Source organism: Phyllostomus discolor, chromosome 1 (assembly GCF_004126475.2).
Source record: "Phyllostomus discolor isolate MPI-MPIP mPhyDis1 chromosome 1, mPhyDis1.pri.v3, whole genome shotgun sequence".
NCBI classification, from domain to species: Eukaryota; Metazoa; Chordata; class Mammalia; order Chiroptera; family Phyllostomidae; genus Phyllostomus; species Phyllostomus discolor.
Genome location: NC_040903.2, coordinates 37,811,425 through 37,830,957, shown reverse-complemented (window position 1 = coordinate 37,830,957; position 19,533 = coordinate 37,811,425). Strand labels below are relative to the sequence as shown.

The following is a 19,533-nucleotide window of genomic DNA, read 5'->3' as shown; positions in this document are numbered from 1 at the left end:
TACACATTTCTCACCGAAAAATCTAATTCACACTTTTAGAAGTATATATTGCATTGACCAAAAATTTTTTTCCCATAAGATGGCCCTAGTAGCACTTAGTTTGTCTTTAATTCATTCCAAATAATTTTGTTAGATTACATTGTGCCAGCAGTCATAGAGTGCATTTAAAAGCAAAACAAAACAAAAAAACATTGCCCCCCTTGTTGGTGTGGCTCAGTGGACAGAGTCCTGGCCTGTGAACAAAGGGGTTGCTGGTTCAATTTCCAGTCAGGGAACATGTCTAGGTTGCAGGCCAGGTAACCCACAGGGGATGTGCAAGAGGCAACCACACATTGATGTTTCCTTCTCTCCCTCCTTTCCCCTCTCTCTAAAAATAAATAAATAAAATATTTTTAAAACATCAAATTTGATGATTTTTGTGTAGCCTTTTTAATATTGAAGATCGAAGAAAATAAGAAACATTTTCAGCATAATATGCTTTATTGTTTTAAAAATGTACAAACACAACAGAAACACAGAGAAAAGGTTTGTGCAGTGTATGAAAAGGTGCTGTCACTGATCAAATGAGTTAAAAGTGGTTTGTGAACTTTCCTGCTGGAGGTTTCTCATTGAATGGTGCTCCATGGTTGGATAGACAAGTTGAAGTTGATAGCAATCAAACTGAGATATTAATTGAGAACCATCAACATTCTACCACGGGGGAGATAGTCAACATACTCAAAATATCCAAATCAATAAAGTTATTGGTGAAAATGAAAAATGTGTCTTTTATTTTACGGAAAAAATATAAATGGACTTTTTTTGCTAACCCAATATATCATTTAGAGTCAGGGCATGGCTGAAGTTTCCTTTTAAATAAATATATATCTCCTGATAGATCTCCTTAATAAATGCATATCAAACTGGTAGATGTAAAACATCAATATATTACATATGTATATGGCAGATTGTGCGGCTCCTCTGCTCAGAGCTCTGCACTGAAGTAAAATCCATTCCCGAAGTCCTTCTGGTGACCTTCAAAACCTTTTGTCCCAGAACCTCTGACTTGTTCTGCTAACATGCTTTCTCTCTAACTGTTTCCATTCTAATGACCCTGTTCTCCCTGCAATTCCTCAGAAACATCAGGCTCACTCGAGGGTTCACCAGGGTTCAGGGTTTTGTTTTTGTTCCGTTTTCCTGGAAGAATCTTTCCCCAGATGATCTGCAAGGCTGATTCTCTCACATCTCTCTGCTCTTAACACTGAACTTAGAGTCTAGTGGAGGAGGTAGCCAATAAAAATTCATACTGGTAAATAAAGAATGTCAAATTTAAATAAATCTATGAAGGAAATGCATCCTTATAAAACTATTCAATGAGAAGATCCAAGAATAGCTTTTGGTTCAAGAAGGCTGTCAATTGTTTAATACAAAGTTATTCAAGATATTTAATATAATGAAATATTTCCATTTGATCATTTTTTGAAACTATTTTGTTTTTATGAAATAATTTCATATTTGGAGGATATTCAAATCATCAGTTATCTATTTTTCCCCTAAATGAATACATTGTTTAAAGCACTATATACCAGTTATGATTTTTAATCTCTACCTCCACCTCAAGTCTATTACACTATAAATGGCAAAATATAAAATTAGCATAAATATTTTGGAACGGAAGTGTACAACTTTTAGCATCATACAATAGGCATTTCATTTTTCACTAATAAAAGTTTCTTAAGCTCAAAGTAACATTTCTTTTTGGACTTTCAAGAATAAAGTTATTTTCTTTTAAAAAATAAGTACTTCCATGGGAATCTTCAAAATCTTGCAATGCAAAAGTACCTCATGTTTTATTCTAGCCTAGACAAAGTCTGTCTATAAAATTTTTGGCACACTGAATCTATGGTAGAGATTTAAAATTTCCAAATTGTCACTGTTTGAATCAATACTAAATTAAGAAATCATTTGAAGCAATGATTTTAAAAAGCAAAATCAATGCCTACACTTAGGCATGAAGTTTGGGTGGAGGCAATAAGATACACTAAGTTAAAGAAAGAGAGAGAGAGAGAGAGAGAGAGAAAGAGGAGTATAAACATCAAACTAGAGGAAGTAAAGCCTTTTAAAGATAAAAATCAACATCAACTTAAACTGACAGAAAAGAGTAGGGAGACATTTTATTTTATTAGCTTCCAAAGAATTATAATTTGAGTACAGGAAAAGAGGTGATATAAATTGTCAGATCCTTTTCTAAAGCATTTACTTATAATGCTCTTCCAAACCATAGTAGAAATGTTAATTAGTCAGTTAGTTTGAAATTTATCCTCCTGTAAACTAAAATACTTCTCCTACAATTGCTGTTCACAAGAAGAATTACTGGCAAGAGAAGAGGTATCCATTTCAATTTAGTGTGTAACATTCCGCTGAACAACAGAAAAACAAACAAACCTGTAGATCATTCCCAATAATGGAAATGTTTTAAAATATCATAAATACTATCTGAGTTTAATACAGAATCACATTACCTAAATATTTGTAATGATTGTTTGTGTGTATGTGTGTGTATAATTTATTTATTTTTACAGAGAAGGGAATGGATGAAGAGAGGAAAGAAACATCAATGTGTGGTTGCCTCTCACACTCCACATGCCCCCTACTGGGGACCTGGCCTGCAACCCAGGCATGTGCCCTGACTGGGAATGAAACCAGCAACCCTTTGGTTCACGCACCCGCACTCAATCCACTGAACCACCCCAGCCAGGGCTGTAATGATTATTTTTCTGTCTACAAGAAAAGATAGTCATGTGTTTTTCTTTAAACAGTAGACAAGAGAGAACTGTCAAGTAGTTAAACAGCTGGGTTGCTACCTTGGGACAGAAGCATTTCCTTCTTTTTCTTACCTGCCTATATTGACCTAGCTGTAAAACTCTCTCTCAGCACTGCATTCAAAAATCAGTGTCAATACTTTTCTGCATTGATAAACTAAATTCACTGAGGCCAGGGGCATGGTTTTCTTTACTCCTCACAGTATTTTGTGGGGGTGTGGTAATATGTAATTTTTAAAAAGATAGTAAAGGAAAGCACCTTTGAGAAGGTGACACAGGAGCAAAGACTTGATTGAGATGGCTCTTAAGTACAAGACATCTTTTGTGGAAAGGCAATGAGACTGGTGCAGCTGAAGCCAAGTGAGCAAGGGGAAGAAGTGGGAAAGGAGGTCAAGAGATGCTAATACAGCCAGGATTTGGAATTTTGCTGTTATTGAGATAAGGAGTCCTTCAGATTGGATCAAAGGTCTGAACTACCTAATTTGCATTTTAAAGGGGTTATAGAGCTGCTTTTTGAGAATGAATCAGAGGAGTGACACCGTCTGACTCACATTTTAAGAGTATCCTTCTGGGCATTATGCTGAGAATAAACTTAAGAGGACAAGAGGAATGAAGGGAGACCAATTAAGGGGCTGTGGCTACAAAATACAGGAGAGATTCCAGTGGCTTGAATCTAGGTGCTGAAGATGCTGAGAAGCTGACAGATGCTGGATCTGGCAGGATACACTCATAGGGCTGGATGTGAGAATGAGTAGAAAAATACAAGACAAAACAAATTAAAATTTGGTTTTGGGGCATGTCATCTGGAAGGATGTTACTAAGATGAATAGAATCAGATGAGAGAATACCAACAGTGTAGTTCTACAATTGTGACACTTAATAGAAGTCTAGGTGGACAAGTGAAGTCAGCAGTTGAATCTATGAGTCTGTAGTTAAGAAACGGAGATAGAAATCTGGCAATTGTGAAATGCTGTTTATAGCCATGTGACTACATGAGATCACCTAAGGAGAAGAAACAACTTAGAGTACCTAGACTACATCTAGAATTACACTCGGGGTCACAGCAATTTTGGGAGGTCATGGAGATGAAGAGGAGCAGCAAAGGAAGCTAAAAAGGGTGAGTTGCTGAAGAAGAAACAAGAGAGAATGGTGAATCCAAGGCAAAGTGAAGAAAATGTTGCAGGACTGTGGGGAATGCAAATTGCCCAAAAGTTACCTTACAAAGTACATCTACCCATTCTTCAGAGAAGGGTACTTGTTTGAAAAGTGCTGTTAGAGCAGTCTCGCCCTAGTTGGATGATCCTCCTGTGTCCCTACATCACAATGTTGACCCAACTACAATACTACTCAGAGTCATGAACGCACCTTCACCTTCGCCTTTGCCTTCCCCTCATATATGAGCTCCCTGAGGGCCAGAAGCTTCACTGTAACGTGAAATCTAGAAATATCTCTGGCAGATGGGAGGGGGAAGTTATGTTTATTGAGAACATACCATATAGTAGGCAACTTGTCAATACCTCTATTCAGATATTTAAAAATAGTGGTAACGAAAGAATGAAGGAAGGGCTGAAAGAACGGCAGAGATCACACAGATGAAAGGTGAGGGCAACTAAGTACACAGGTTGAGCCCTGGAGTGAAATCCCACGCCATCAGGGAACCACGGCTTAGTAACAGTAACTCAAGATTACTCAGCTAACTCGTCTTGCTCTTGTTCCAAGATTGTCAACCAAATTCTCCAAAATAATTTTGTTTCCATTACCGATTTACCTGCAGAGTTAGAAAGTGGCAACTGCAAGCATAAATAACTGTTCCGACTCCCTGCTGTATTTCTTGCTGTGAAATAAGTTAGCCTTCTATTTTAAACATTAGTGTAATGAAAGTTTGATTAGTGTGTCAACTCTTTGGACTTCTAGATATGATCAATCTACTTGCTTCCTGTTGTTCAAGGGTAAACATCAAGTTGTGAAATCAAAATGGGACCGACTCAGGTAATCAGAAGAGTATGTGATACAAGAAATGCAAGACATACATACTGTGTGGCTGACTGATAAAGGCAAATATTGATTTCCACTCATTATATCTCTTGTTGACACACGATAATAGTCAGTCAGGACTCTCGTATAACAGACTGGGCAGACGTTGTTATGAAATGAACTGAGCAAAATGGTATTTGTTGTTGCTTCAAGTGTGATCTCTCCTTTTTTTTTCTGAGTTTGAAATGATTCCCTAAGCTGCAAAATAGAATCCTGGAGCCATACTAATGCATGCCAAGTTCAAAGTTAACATTTGTTAGTGCGGCCAAATTGCTAAGCTAGATCAATTTTCGATGCCCTGACAAATGTGTTGTAGTTCTTTAAAGACAAAAATGTGAACTGTGCTGACACAGCTAAGGCAATTTACTCTTAAGGCGTAACTGGGCTTGCATTTGGTCTCCCTCTGGGACACTTGTACCATCTTTAACTTCAACAGTGTCAAAGAAAATTTTGGATGGAAATATTTGGATCAATGACAACAGGTAGATAAAACTTTGCTACAGTTTTCTGTTTTCTAAATTTGTTACACAGTAATACGTCCTCTATATTTATTGACATGAGGGAGATGAAATTCACAAGTATATCATTTTTTGTTAATAACTCATCTATCAATCTCCATAAGCATGTTAATCAGAACATTGCATTTTTATGCCTTGAATATATCTAAAATCTAAATCCTCTTCACACCTTCCATGATAGCCAGAGTCACGCTGGGAAAAGACAGATGCTGCCAAGTAAGCGATGAATCTGACTTTGGAAACTATCATGCGGATTTTTCCTTAGGATAGTGTCTTCCTGAATGGACAAAACCCATTACATTATGTTAGAACTGCTAAGCTCTTTCCATTACTATGCATTTTGCATTGTGCTCAATGACTGCTTTTCTGAGTCATTTTGACAGCATTTAAACCCATGTATAGTTCCTTAGTCTTCCACATACCAGATCCCAGCTCCTAACCTCACCATATGGGCTTTTGATCCTTGTCCTTTCTTGCCCTGTTCATGAGATCTGGCATTTATTCATAGAGTGTAAAACCAGGGGAGAGAAAAGCAAACTCCAGTTTTATGAACTATGTTGACAATAGAAAAAAAAGGAGTTCTTTGAATCATCTAGAAGTATGTGGGTTGAACACCAGAAAGTTCCTGAATAAGAATACTATGGAAGTAGAAAAACTCTTAAGTGAGACATGAAACTGGCCCAAAGAGTCAGGACTTTTTGCAGTTAGTGTCCTGATTGTATGCATTTTCATTTCATGGTATATATCTTACCTTAACTTCCACATGTGCCATCAGTACTGCAAAATTGGTTAGGTGGTTACAAGAGCATGTAGTATGTGTCTTATTTGTTGTCAGAAGCCGACAGCCTTGGGTTGACCAATAACCTGTCATTGTGCGTTTGGAGTAGCTCCAAAATGAGCAGTTTGGGTTGAAATTTTCCTCGGACTGCTACAGGGAAAAAATCAATAAAACCAATAACTGCTTTATGATCACATAAATTAGGCAGACATTTTCTTTATGTCAACACAACATCATACTCTGTTACAATTTTTGTGAAGATGTCTACAAATGTTTTCCTATTAAGTGGGACTCATCATTTCTAAGCAAATTTGTTGTTGTCTATTCTCCTCCACTTAGGGGTGAGTTTACTTTTTCACAAGTTAATATTTAAGTAATGCTAATACCAATATCTCAGCACCACACCAATTAACTTCAAAGTAAAGTATCTTGCAGAGTAAAGGAGTCAATTGCTCTAAAGGATAAACTTCCGAAAGGATAGTCTTTAGAAATCTGTGTTCAATTTAGAATACAATCTTAGCATAGCACAAAATATATCTATACACAAAGACCTAATTACTTGTAATATCCTATGTGAAGCCATGTCCAGTTCTAAAGAATATATTGCTATTTCTTTTTAATTATGGAGAAGCATTTATAAATCTATCTCTGAATGTTTTTGTCATAAAGCATTTACATATTGAGAAACATTCTCCTTCCTCATTTCAGAAAAAAACTGCCAATATTATATAATAGGTTTTGAATTGCTATATTACAAAAAAAAATAGACTTTGTGTTCATCCTGTAACAAATACAGATAATGTGGGCAACTGAACTTAATATGCTACTGTCTTACCTTAATGTGTTTAACAGTGAACACCACAGGATCAGCCAAATAAACTTTATTACTGAATTCCTTGTTTATTGCTGCTGTGATAACAGGGGAGTTGACAATAACAGAATGGTTGGTGGACATAGCTTCTGTTCCCAACTTCATGCTGGCATTCTCCGTGGACAAATAAGGACCCAAGTTGTTATACAGAACAAAGGCCACTCTGATCTCTCCTAAAATAAATGCAAATGCGAAATATAAATTGGGGAGAAACTGTGATCACTTTGTACATTCCAATTAAATTATATAGTTCTAATTAGATTGTAATCAAATTGTATAATACATATGCTCCACAAAAGTTAAGCATTCATTTTAACCAAAGTGCCAAGTCATTCATTAGAAAAGGGAAATCAAAGATGCTGGAACAACTACATAGAAGTATTAAAAGAAATAAACCTCAATCCTTTTCTCACCCCATACTGAAAACTTAATTCAAGATCGTTCACAAACATAAACATAAAAAGCAGAACCATAAAGCTTCTGGAACAAAGTATAGAATATCTTTGTGATCCTAGGGAATGCAAAGATGACTTAGTTAGGACCCCAGAAACACTAATTATAAAAGAAAAGAATGGCAAACTGATTTTTACCAAAATTAAAATCTTATGTCAATCAAAATGTAACATTAAGAAAATGAATAGGCAAACCACAGACTAGAAAAAAATATATATGTGACTCATAAATACATACAACATTTCTTTCAACAGCAAAAGAATAAATACCAGACTAAAATGACAAAATACATAAACACACACTTTAGAAGAAAAGATAGATGATAGGCTAAAAGACATATAAAAATTAGCAGCATCATTAGTAATGAGGGAAATAAGAATTATAATCACATTGAGATACCATTTCATACCCACTAGAACATCTCAAATCAAAAAGGCTGTCCACACTAATGTTGATAAGGATGTGGAAAAATTGGAACTCTTGTACATTGCTGGAGAAAGTATAAAATATTCAACTATTTAGAAAAAAGTTTGGCAATTTCTTATAAAGTCAAACACATATCTACCTTTTTCTAGATCAGTGAAAACATAAATTTACAATGGAAAGAAAAAAACTTGTGTAAGGATGGTTATAGCATCATTATTCATAATAGCACCAAACTGGAAACAACTCAAATACCTGTTAATAGGAGAATTAATTATGGCATATTAATATAATGCAATATAATATGCATCAATAAAGAAAAATCTACTATACTGATTAATGGAGCATCATGATTGAATCCCAAAAATATTGAGTTAGAGAAGACAGAGAGAAAAGAGTATACACTGTATGAATTCAGTTATACAAAGCCTATGATTTCAGTTATATAAAGCCTAAGAACAGACCCAAGTTGTCTATATAATAGTAATGAGAAGAGAGTAGTTTCATCAGGTGGGGATGGGGGGTAAGCAGAATGGAAAGAGGCACCAAGGAATTTTCTGGGTAATAGAAGAGATTTATAGCTTATATTATAAGGCGTTATAGAGGATATATATATATATATATATATATCCATAACTGTCAAATATATATATATATACATATATATATAAAACTGTCAAATTCAACAAGCTAAACGCTTTTAAGATATGTGCATTACATTGCATAAAAATAAATATAAGGATGCAAAATTTTTACCTGTCTTAAACCTCAATTATGTTCTTTTAAGGCCACTATCTCCATACATACTTCTACCTTATTTTTTCCCTTATGATAATCTCTTACAGATAATCCTCTGTAAAAGCAACCATCTTTTAAAATCATCTTTCCTTTCTTAAAGAGGTCAAGCCTTCTATTATGAATTCATATTGCTTCAATAAGAGGTACCGCCCTGACTACTACAGGTATTAAGACAAGTAAGTCACAGTTTTTGTCATTTGAATCTTAAAATCAAGCGGGAATACAGACAAATGAATTATATATTTTTGAGGAGGGAGAGGACTGTCCAACATCTAAACTGTGTTTCCATGTTTGGGAAATTCCATACTCTTAGGGATTTAGAGACACAAAATTGGCATATACTTGCTTTCTCAGACTGCCATGCAAAGAGATTGCTCTGGGCTCCTCAGTGACATGTACCCAATCAGATGCCCTAGCATCGGACTTTGGACGAGGATTTAGTGACACAGGAAGGAGGGGGTGGAACAGCAGCAGCTTTCACTTGTGACACTAGTGACAGCTACGATTCTGGGCAATGGTACACGCTGCTGTCAGCATTCTTGCTTTCATGTGTTTTGGGGCCTGATTCTCCAGCCCCTCAGTGATTCTGTGAGGTATGTATATGACGTATCTATTATGAAAAGAGCTACATAAAGGAAAGAGATGTTTTTTAACTTTCAATCCACATCTGTTAACATAGTACAGAGCAAACAATAGTAATTCACCAAATACTTTCTGGGTTCTTACAACACAGAATTGAATTTTAGTTCTTTCCTCAAGATTTAGTATAAAAATGCTGATTTTTAGAAGGCTAACATAAGACCATTGATGTATTTTTCTTCTTGACTATAACAACTTTTATTTTATTGATTTATAATTGATTGATATTCATACCAATTTCCACTTGCAGGATGGTGTCATGTTGCTGTTACTGTAGGTAGCAGCCAGAAATGAGAGGCCCGAGGAAAAATAAAGTAGGGCTTCACCATTACAATCTAACAGAGAACTTAAAGCAGGCATCTGGAGACAAAAGGAAGTCATGTCTCACCAGTTAACTCAGCAGCGCTGAGCCTGGTCCCATAAGATTGCCAGGTGATCTGAACATCACAACAGGGATAGCACATGAGGAAGGGAGCCCTTGAGACTCCGTGCTGGGAAAGGGAGCCGAGGTAACAATTTCACTGAGACCGAGAGCCTTTACTAACTGAGAAAGAAAGTCCTTGTAGCTGTACATTATTCCCAAGGTTTAGAAGCGGCAGTCAGAGGGGGAACCTAGAAACTGACTGTAGTATATAACCCCTAAACCCCAGTAGTCAGTGCACTCAGATTACCTGGGTGTCCATTTGCAGCCTCGGCTCAAATGTATAGAACACACTTACTAACGACTTTATTTCTTCTAAACGTGGGGCATTTAAGCTAGCCAGGTGCCTGCTTGCAGCTTCGTGTTCCTATGTGTTTCATAAACAAACTTGCTATCTCATTTCCATTATACGTCTTGTCTCTCGCTTGCATTTTTCTTTTGCGAGACAGACAAGAACCTAGAAAAAAGCTCAGGGCTCGGGAGTCCTGACTCAGATCTCTCCCCAGTAACATGACATCTGACCTTGTTTTACCAGCGCCTTTGGTGATTTGAGTTTATATATCTCATATATGCAAAATATATGTATTTTACAAATCCTCCACTCCAAAATTAATTCTTCTCTCTCTCACACACACACATACACATACACACACACTACATTAACTTGGTCAATAAAATAAATGAACACAAAACATAATATGATTAATGTAGACATATATACAATCTTCTTTAGTTTTGTCTCTGAAAGTTCACATATTTATTTGATAAATTTTTAGTGAGTAGATCCAGGCACTAGTGTTACATCAGTGAATAAATTAGAAAAGGTCTCTGCTGTTATGGAGTTTATTGACTAGAGAGAGGGTCAGATGATAAGCAGGTAATAAAATAATAATAATAATGATAACAACAACAACAATAATATTTATGGTAGCAAATGTGTAAGTGCTATGAAGAAGAACTGGCATAAAATGGCTAATGGGAGAAGTGTCTACCTTTAGGGAGATAGGGAAAACCTTCCCAAAGCGTTAATATTTATACTGAATACTGAATGATAAGTAGCTTCTATACAAAGACTTGTGAAAATTGCATCCCAGGAAGGAAAAAAGAAGCACAAATAGCTGAGGACACTCTTGGTGTGTTCAAGGAACAGCATCAAAACAAGAGTAGGGAACAACACCCTTGTGCAGTGTTGGTCGGCGGGTAAATCAGTACAGTGACTATGGTAAGCAGTATGAAGGGTCCCTCAGAAAATTAAAAACAGAATTACCATATCATCCAGCAATTTCACATTTGGGTATTTACCAGAAGTGGAAATACTAACTTGAAAAGATGTATGCACCAGATCTCCATATTCCCTGAGGCATTATTATACAAATGACGAGTCATAGAAATAAGCTAAGTTCATGGATAGATAAATGGATAAAGAAAATGTGGTATATACAAATACAATGAAATGTATTTGAATATTCAACCATAAAAAAGAAATTCTGCCAATTGTGACAATATGGCTGAATCATTAGGGCATTAGCTAAGTGAAATAAGTCAGAAAGAGAAATACAAATACTGTATGACCTCAATTATGAGGTCTGTCCAGAAAGTGTCCAGCCATGCACTATGAAAAAGAGACATTTATTGAAGAAGATACAAAAAACATTGTGCATAGGACAATGCACAATGTTTGTCTCCTTCAGTCTCCTTCATAGTAGGCACCTTGGGACCTCACACAGTTCCCTAAACTGCAGAACGATGTTCCTTCTGCTCCGGTAGCAGAAGCCAAGGAATGAATTTGCCACAACATGTTTCATGCCAAGATCCTGTGTTAAAACTTCTCCGACACAATAGTTTTTGAAATCCCCAGATCAGCGTCTAGTGCTCCCACTGTGGGTCGGCAACCTTTGTTGATTGCAGCCTGTACACGTTCGACATTCTCAGGTGCTCTACTTGTGGTAGGCCTTCCAGAATGTGGGTCACTTTCAACAGATCCTTGACCATCTTTGAAGCATTTGTGCCACACTTTTCTTTGTACTACACTCATTGTATCATCCTGAAAGCCTTCTGAATTGTCTGAATAGTTTCCGTGGAAGAATGTTCAAACTTAATGGAAAGTTTCATGCAGATCCCTTGCTCTACTTGCTCAGTCATTTTGTATGCAACTGCCACACAGTACACATGCTCACACAACGGCATCTAGAGCCCTCACTGACTAGTACGGTGAAGGCATCATTGTTCACACATGTGCATTCTGGTCCACTTCCTTGGCTGCCAAGTTACATCGATGTCTCACAAACGATTCCGGTTTCATTAACAATGGCTGGACTTTTTCTAGACAGACCTTGATATACAAGGTCTTGATATATATTACTTGAAAATCTTAAGTAAAAAACATGTCATAACTGACTGGGGGTTCCCATAGGTGAGAGTGGGGAAAAATTAGAAAAAAAATGGGTGAAGGGGGGCAAAGGGTCCAGTATGGTGACTATGGTTAATACTGTATTGCATATTTTGAAAGTTAAGACAATAAATCTTAAATGTTTAAAAAAAGCCAATAGTAACTCTATGGTGGTTAACCAGCCTTATTGTGCTGTTCATTTTGCAACATATACAAATATCAAATTATTATGTTGCATACCTCAAATTAGTATGTTATATGTCAATTATATCTCAATAAAAATGAAGACCTGAGACTAAACTGTTAGGATCACAGAGCGAGTGCTAACCATAGGAGTGACGTGGGGCGCATGAAGCTGGAAGGAGGTGGACTAGGGAACACATGGTAGGGCTAGTCATTTGATTTCATTCTAAGTATAACTGTAAGCAAACAGGAAAGATTGTTGTTTCAGGAAGAACATTTGTCAGTAGGATATGGTATTTGGAGACAAGGGTGAAAGGGAAGCCAGTTAGCAAGCTAATATAGGACTCTGATTTTGTTCTACATAAAATCTTACTGCTGCCTTTAGAACCACATGGTCAAATTAGCAACACAATAAAGATTTACAGTTTCAACCTTATAAGATTTCCAGCACTTAAAAAGAATTTCTCTTGGCTGACAACAAACATAATTTGTTTTCCCTGATATTATTTAACAGGCTATTACAAAAAAGTTCACCCCGCAATATGAAACATCAGCTTTGAGTTGGTTGCTAGGACTTGAGGTCATCTTCCTATCACTAACAGGTTAAAAGATCTTACTTCCTTGGCAAAAATATACATTTTCAAATTAATATTAATGAAGCTTGAGATATAGCATCTCTATGGGATTATTTATTTATTTAATTTTAAATACCTTCAGTGAATTTAATCCAGTCTTAAACTGGCCTATGTTTATGAGTTCCACTCCACAGAACCATCTCCTCACATTAAATTTTCTGTATGATGTGTGAAAGAAAAACATACAAATACCTAGCCCCAAAAAGAAGTAAGTAAGGAAAAACACCATGTAACCTTAAAATTACAAGTAAAATTTTCACTGAAAATTTTAGAAACCAAATCTGACAACATAGTAAGAGTTATCACTTTCAAGGGAAAAAGTCGGATCATCTGGATTTCCTAATTTTCAAACATCTCTCATATTCCACTTTGTGACATTTCACTGCAACTGACACAATTTCCAAATCTGAGAATATTGTAAAACAAATGCCATTGCTATACTGTTTGTGCCGGACATAGAAAGAGGAGGAATAGCAAGAGAATGAGAACAGTGGAGCAAGAGAAGACATACAGCAGATGACTTGGGCATTGTAATTTGAACAACATGTTTAAAATTCCAAGCCAAGAAGCTATGGAATGCATTGATGACAAGTGTGATTCTATCAAGCTATACTGTGACATACCATTTCGGCCATTTTGCTTTAACGTATTTGCAGAAAGCTGGATAGTGCTTCCATGAGCCATGGTTTCTGGAAATTTTAAGTCTTCTAAGTTCCCTTCTGTGCTCAGCCTTGCAACTTCCAACTCTGTCAATAGCAAAGAGATATGAGCGCTTATTGAGAAATGTTACAAAGCTAATATATGGAAAGTTTGATGCAGATCCCTTGCTCTACTTGCTCAGTCATTTTGTATGCAACTGCCACACAGTACACATGCTCACACAACGGCATCTAGAGCCCTCACTGACTAGTACGGTGAAGGCATCATTGTTCACACATGTGCATTCTGGTCCACTTCCTTGGCTGCCAAGTTACATTGATGTCTCACAAATGATTCCGGTTTCATTAACAATGGCTGGACTATTCCAGTGATTTAGGAAATTTTTCCTAAATCACTGGAATAGTCCTGAAATCAAAAGATTGGAATTAATCTTCTATTTGTTATGCTTTACAGTAGTTCAATTTTTTATTTAGAAAGTATTCTTTTACAATCATAAGTTTTTTTTCAAAATAAAGCAAATAAAAACTGTGAAAATTAGGCAAATAAGAATTTAAATGTATCAGGAGTTAAAATTTAAAATTCAAACTTAAATCTTTATACTTTGTCATTGACTTAAAGTTTATTTTCAAAATAATATCTCTATTTTATGCATTAGATAAAAATACTTTCATAATCTAGAGCTGCACCATTTTATCAATATTGATCTATCATTAAATCTAATAAGTTGGAAACAGCTTTATCAAATCTTTTGAAATAAAACTGTCAACTACATCCTTATATACAATAAAATAGATTTATATTCAATAAAATAGATTTATATTCTTTATGAGCCAATAACACAATTATCAAAAATTGTTTTAACCCCCAACTTCAATGACTGATTTCTTTACAGTATGTAATTCAGAGGCACTCCTATAATAACTGAAGTGAATCATAAGCCCTGCACTATGGAGCTTATGCGTATAAACAAATATACATTAAATACTAACATAAAATTAAATGGACCTCACTGTAAGTGATCTCAAGCTAATACATCCAATATCGGCATGTCCTAAGAAGGGTAACAGAGATGATTACGAAGGCTTTTTTAAACCGATGACAGGTGATATCTTCTTAATTATAGGAAAAGAATAGAGTATCATTCATAATATCTAGGCCACCACAGATACTTTTTTCTTTTCCCTCTCCTACTGTACAACTGTCTTTGGCCCTTCTGTAGAACCAAGGCCACTTACGAATATTGTCTGTGTTCTCTCTGACAATGTCAGTCTTTAGAAGGTTATCAGCCAGCACGAAGGCGCTTTCCTCCACAGTGTCCAGCAACATGGTGGCTGCACGGAGTTGATCGCTTGTAGTCAGGTCTCTCCAGGCATTCAAGGCTTGTGGCTGGAGGAGGTTGTTAACTGTCTCGACCATTGCCTAAGAGAGGATGAACAGAATGACAGAGGTCTCTAGTGAACCCACCAAGCTGTCAGACATCCAGGTGTACATGTTGCCGAGCAAGCAAGGATCAGCAGTGTGCATGAGTTCAGTATTGTCCCAGCCTCCCCTGTGACATGCCACAGCAGAAGCATTCATTATTTTGTTCTGTAAAACCTGAGCTGAGACCTTGAGAGGCAAGAGGAAAACCTGCTTTTGTTTGGAAGGACAAAAATATAGCCATGCTTGTTTCTTAGAATGAACAGCAAAGGCTTCATTAAGACTATAATCAGAGCTTTAAATTATTTGGCTGGTGAATTGCTGTCAAGTTATTTAAACCAATACTTTTATTACATCATACACAGAAAATAATTTTTCTATATATCACCATAAAACTAGATGCTGAACACAACAAAAACTAAAAAGATGTCTATAGATAGGACAACACAGGAATTTTTTGCCTATCCTTTGAGGCCTCACTCAGCACACCATTTTTTTTTTTTTCTTAGCCAGCTAGTGAAATGTCAGAATGGGGAAAATATCAAAGCATACATACTCCCAGGAGCTTTGGATATGTTATGTGTGGAGAGAAACCTTCACACTGTTTACTGTTGTGGAGGGGAATAAACAGTTGGAACTTGCTACTTATGGCCCTCAGGTGCTTTTCCTTAAAAAAATCAGCAGTAGGTACACTCACATGTAGAGATAAAGCACCACATTTCACATTGCTTCATCCAAAAGAATCATCTCTGTAGTCATATTTCCTGCGGTTAGCTTTATGTGCCAGGTTACAAAGAAAAAATAGCTCTCCAAATAAGGCCTTCTTAAGGTTTCATTCAAACACAGAGAATTGCAAAATAGAAAAATACATCTCAAGTTTGAACGGAATCATCCCTGAGCCCTTTGATTATGAAATACCCATCTTATCCAGAAATGAAGTTGAATAAACAGCCAACACAAGCAATTTCTAGGCAGCACATAGGTTTTAAAACAGCATTCACATTATTGACAAGTTGGTAGAGAGATTGGGAGAGACTGGAGAAATAGACAGTACATTGCAATGTTTTCTTCTGGTTGGTGTTTTCATAGTAACCAAGTAACAACTCTTAAAAATTCAGCTTCATAATGAAACACCTTGGCTGACAATTAACACCAGCCTCAAAAACTAATTTGCCTTTTGATAAAAGTTGTTTTTCTTGATATTTTTCCCAGCTATTCCAAGTTCTGGCCAAGTATTAATTTCACTGGACCTTTATGTAAAATAGTCCTACTTGGAACTCGAAGACTTTGCATCATTTAAAAAAAAATCTTTCATGAGTCTAACGAATGGGAGTTAAAACATGACCTAGAAGCCAGACAAAAGCATCTCCGGATCACACCAAAATGAGCTGCTTTCCAGGAAGTTTTCTATCGGGGTGATGCCAACAGGATAAGCCAAAAATGTTGGTGCCCGATAGAAAACAAACAAACAAACAAAAGTTTTGTTGTTTTCTGAAGCCAAATAAAGAACACCAATCTCTTAAATTCAAGGAAGTATTCTTTCCGGGATTAGATGATCTTCTGAGTACATTAGAAATGCTCTGAAAATCCCACTGGCCACAGGAATTATGCCTGTCCTGTAAGGAACAGCCAATCTAACAGTAGTCAGTAATTTTCCATTTATTAATTTTTATCTCATCCCAGGGAAAAATATTTTGAAGACAATACAATATTTATATCCTGGCCTTTATTACTTTTAATTTTTTAGTTAACAATGCAAAAGGAAAAAATAACAAAAAAGAAACAACTATTATCAACTTATGCAAAGTTCTAAATAGGAACCTTTTTATAGGAGACTGCTTTAATTAAAATGCCATGTCTTTGAATTGATAGCAATGAATCAAAGGCACTCCTTACTAATTTATCTTAGTTTTGCAACTGAAAATGTATAAAGGGCAATATCTCTTCATAGTTATAAATTATGAGTACATTTTCAACTACTGCATCTTCCTTTGAGAGACAGTCTTTAGAGAAACCTTCTATTAGAGCCCCCCAAATTTCCAAGTATATCATAGAAATGTTGGACTTAAAATATGGCCCTAAACTGCCTCCTTACACCACATACAAGAATAAATTCAAAATGGATTAAAGTGTTAAATGTTAGACTCAAAACCATAAAAATCCTAACAGAAAACACATGCAGCAAAATCTTGGACATTGCTTGTAGCAATATTTTATCAGATATATCTCTCCAGGCAAGGGAAACAAAAGAAAAAATAAACAAGCAGACTACATCAAACTAAGAAGGTTTTGTACAGCAAAGGAAAACATCAACAAAAGAAAAGACAACCCACAGGATGGAAGAACATATTCACCATTACACCAGATAAGGTGTTAATATTCAAAATTGATAAAGAACTTAAAGACTCAACACCAAAAAATCAAACAACCCAATTAAAAAATGGGTAAAGGACCTGAACAGACACTTCTCCAAAGAGTACATACAGATGGCCAATAGACATATGAAAAGATGTGCAACATAACTAATCATCAGAGAAATGCAAATTAAAAACACAATGAGATATCATATAACACCTGTCTGAATAGCTATCATCAATAAATCAACAAACAGTAAGTGATGGCAAGGATGTAGAGAAAGGGAAACCTTTGGGCATTTTTGGTGGGGATGTAGATTGGAGGAGCCACTATGGAAAGTGGTAAAGAGTTACCTCAAAAAATTAAAAATGGACCTACTTTTTCACCCAGTGATTCCACTTCTGGTAGTATATATCTGAAGGAACCCAAAACACTAATTCTTAAGAAAATAAGCACTCCTATGTTCATTGCGGCATTATTTACAATTGCCAAGACATGGAAGCAGCCTAAGTGTCCTTCAGTAGATGAGTGGATAAAACATTTATGGGACATTTACACAATGGAATACTATTTGGCCACACACAAAAAGAAAAGATTACCTTTTGCAACACTATGGATGGACCTGGAGAACATCATGTTAAGTGAAATAAGCTAGTCAGAAAAAGAAATGCCATATGATTTCACACATAAGTGGAATCTAATGAACAAACTGAACTAACAAGCAAAACAGAGACAGACTCATAGATGGAGAGCAGGAGGACAGCTAAGGTGGTAGGGGTTTAGGGGATGAAAGGATTGAGCAAAAAAGCAAAAGGACTCATGGATAGGGACAGTATTGTGGTGACTGCAGGGTAGAGGGAAGTATGAGGGTACTAAATGGTAATGAAGAAATACAATAAAATTTTTAAAAAATAAAGAAAATAAAAACGCTTTGTTAAATCTTAGATAAATAAAAAGGTTTTGTTTATTTGAGAAAAAATATGGCCCTAAAATCTGAGTGGGTAAATACACAAATATAACATTTATTTTTACTATAAAAACACTAATGATTGTTTAAGTATGATTGCAAGGAAATGTCAATACAAGGCTTGAAAGACAAAGTTCTGTAGAACCAGAATGTGGGATTTAGAACTGTATCTGCTGAGATTCCACCTGGACTCTGGCACTTATTAGCTGTGTGATAATGGGCAAGTTATTTAACTTCTCTGTACTTCATCTGCAAATTGGCAATAATAATACAATCACTTCAAGGTTGCCTGGCTCATACTAAATGCCCAAAGTGTAATCTTTATGTTAATTTGACATAAAAGTCCAATGTAGGGAAAAGAGAGGTCGTCAAGGAAGCAAGCACAAGTCCTGCCTGATAACTGCAAAATATTCCATCTGAAATGAGATCTGAAATGAATAACTCTTTTGCAATGAAGTCTCCATGAACAGACCTTACATGCAGCTTAACTTTATATACACTACATGAGGTTTGAGGAATGGGAGAGTATAGCAACATGTGCATTAAATAGTTTATAATGTGTGTTCCAAAGGCTTTGAACAAACAAACATGTTTTCTGCTACTGAGACAGCCCAATTAAGTCAATCTTGATGATAAGTGTCTAATGAATACAATTTGTTTAAGCTTTGTAAAGATTGCTAGCATGTCCCTGTTACCAATGTAATGACAGCCAATTAAATGGTCACGACTTCTCAATGACAAGAAAAATATATCTATATTTTGTTTTCTTTATGCATTTATGCATGTGTACATTTTAACCCACAAATGACTTCTTATTACAAAATATTTTTGACAAATTGTTATTTACATGGTTTTCATAGGTCAATACCATCTCTTTAAAATAGGCTGATTTTCACTTTATATGATTATAAAGAAATGAGCTTAACTACACGTAGAACAAGGTTGGACAGAAATGTGCAAGGAATTTGAGGTAGTGAGACATCACTTTAATGTCCAACAGCTCTCAATGACTTCTCTTTTCTGCTATAAGTATTTTTTCTGACCTAAAATTTATATTCCAAAATTGGAAGAAAATAAAATTGGTCCTGAATTTATCATAAAGAAATTTATATTCTCATCACAATGTCTTGACCCAGAAAGAAAAAATAGTCACCTAATGGTTTTGACATATACAGATTGAAATAATCTA

The 19,533-nt window shown here is 35.8% G+C and overlaps 1 protein-coding gene across 24 annotated transcripts in view; it reads right to left on the bottom strand.

Annotated features, from left to right (window-relative positions):
- Positions 1–19,533, bottom strand: part of ADGRL3 (adhesion G protein-coupled receptor L3) — a 755,368-nt gene that overhangs the window by 97,844 nt on the left and 637,991 nt on the right. For all 24 annotated transcript variants that reach the window (XM_036021098.1, XM_036021052.1, XM_036021045.1 and 21 more), the window contains 4 exons: positions 14,839–15,022; positions 13,567–13,689; positions 6,967–7,175; positions 6,105–6,281 (listed from right to left, as the gene is read on the bottom strand). In XM_036021098.1, the coding sequence (XP_035876991.1) occupies positions 6,105–6,281; positions 6,967–7,175; positions 13,567–13,689; positions 14,839–15,022 (693 nt within the window). The remainder of the gene's footprint in view (positions 1–6,104; positions 6,282–6,966; positions 7,176–13,566; positions 13,690–14,838; positions 15,023–19,533) is intronic.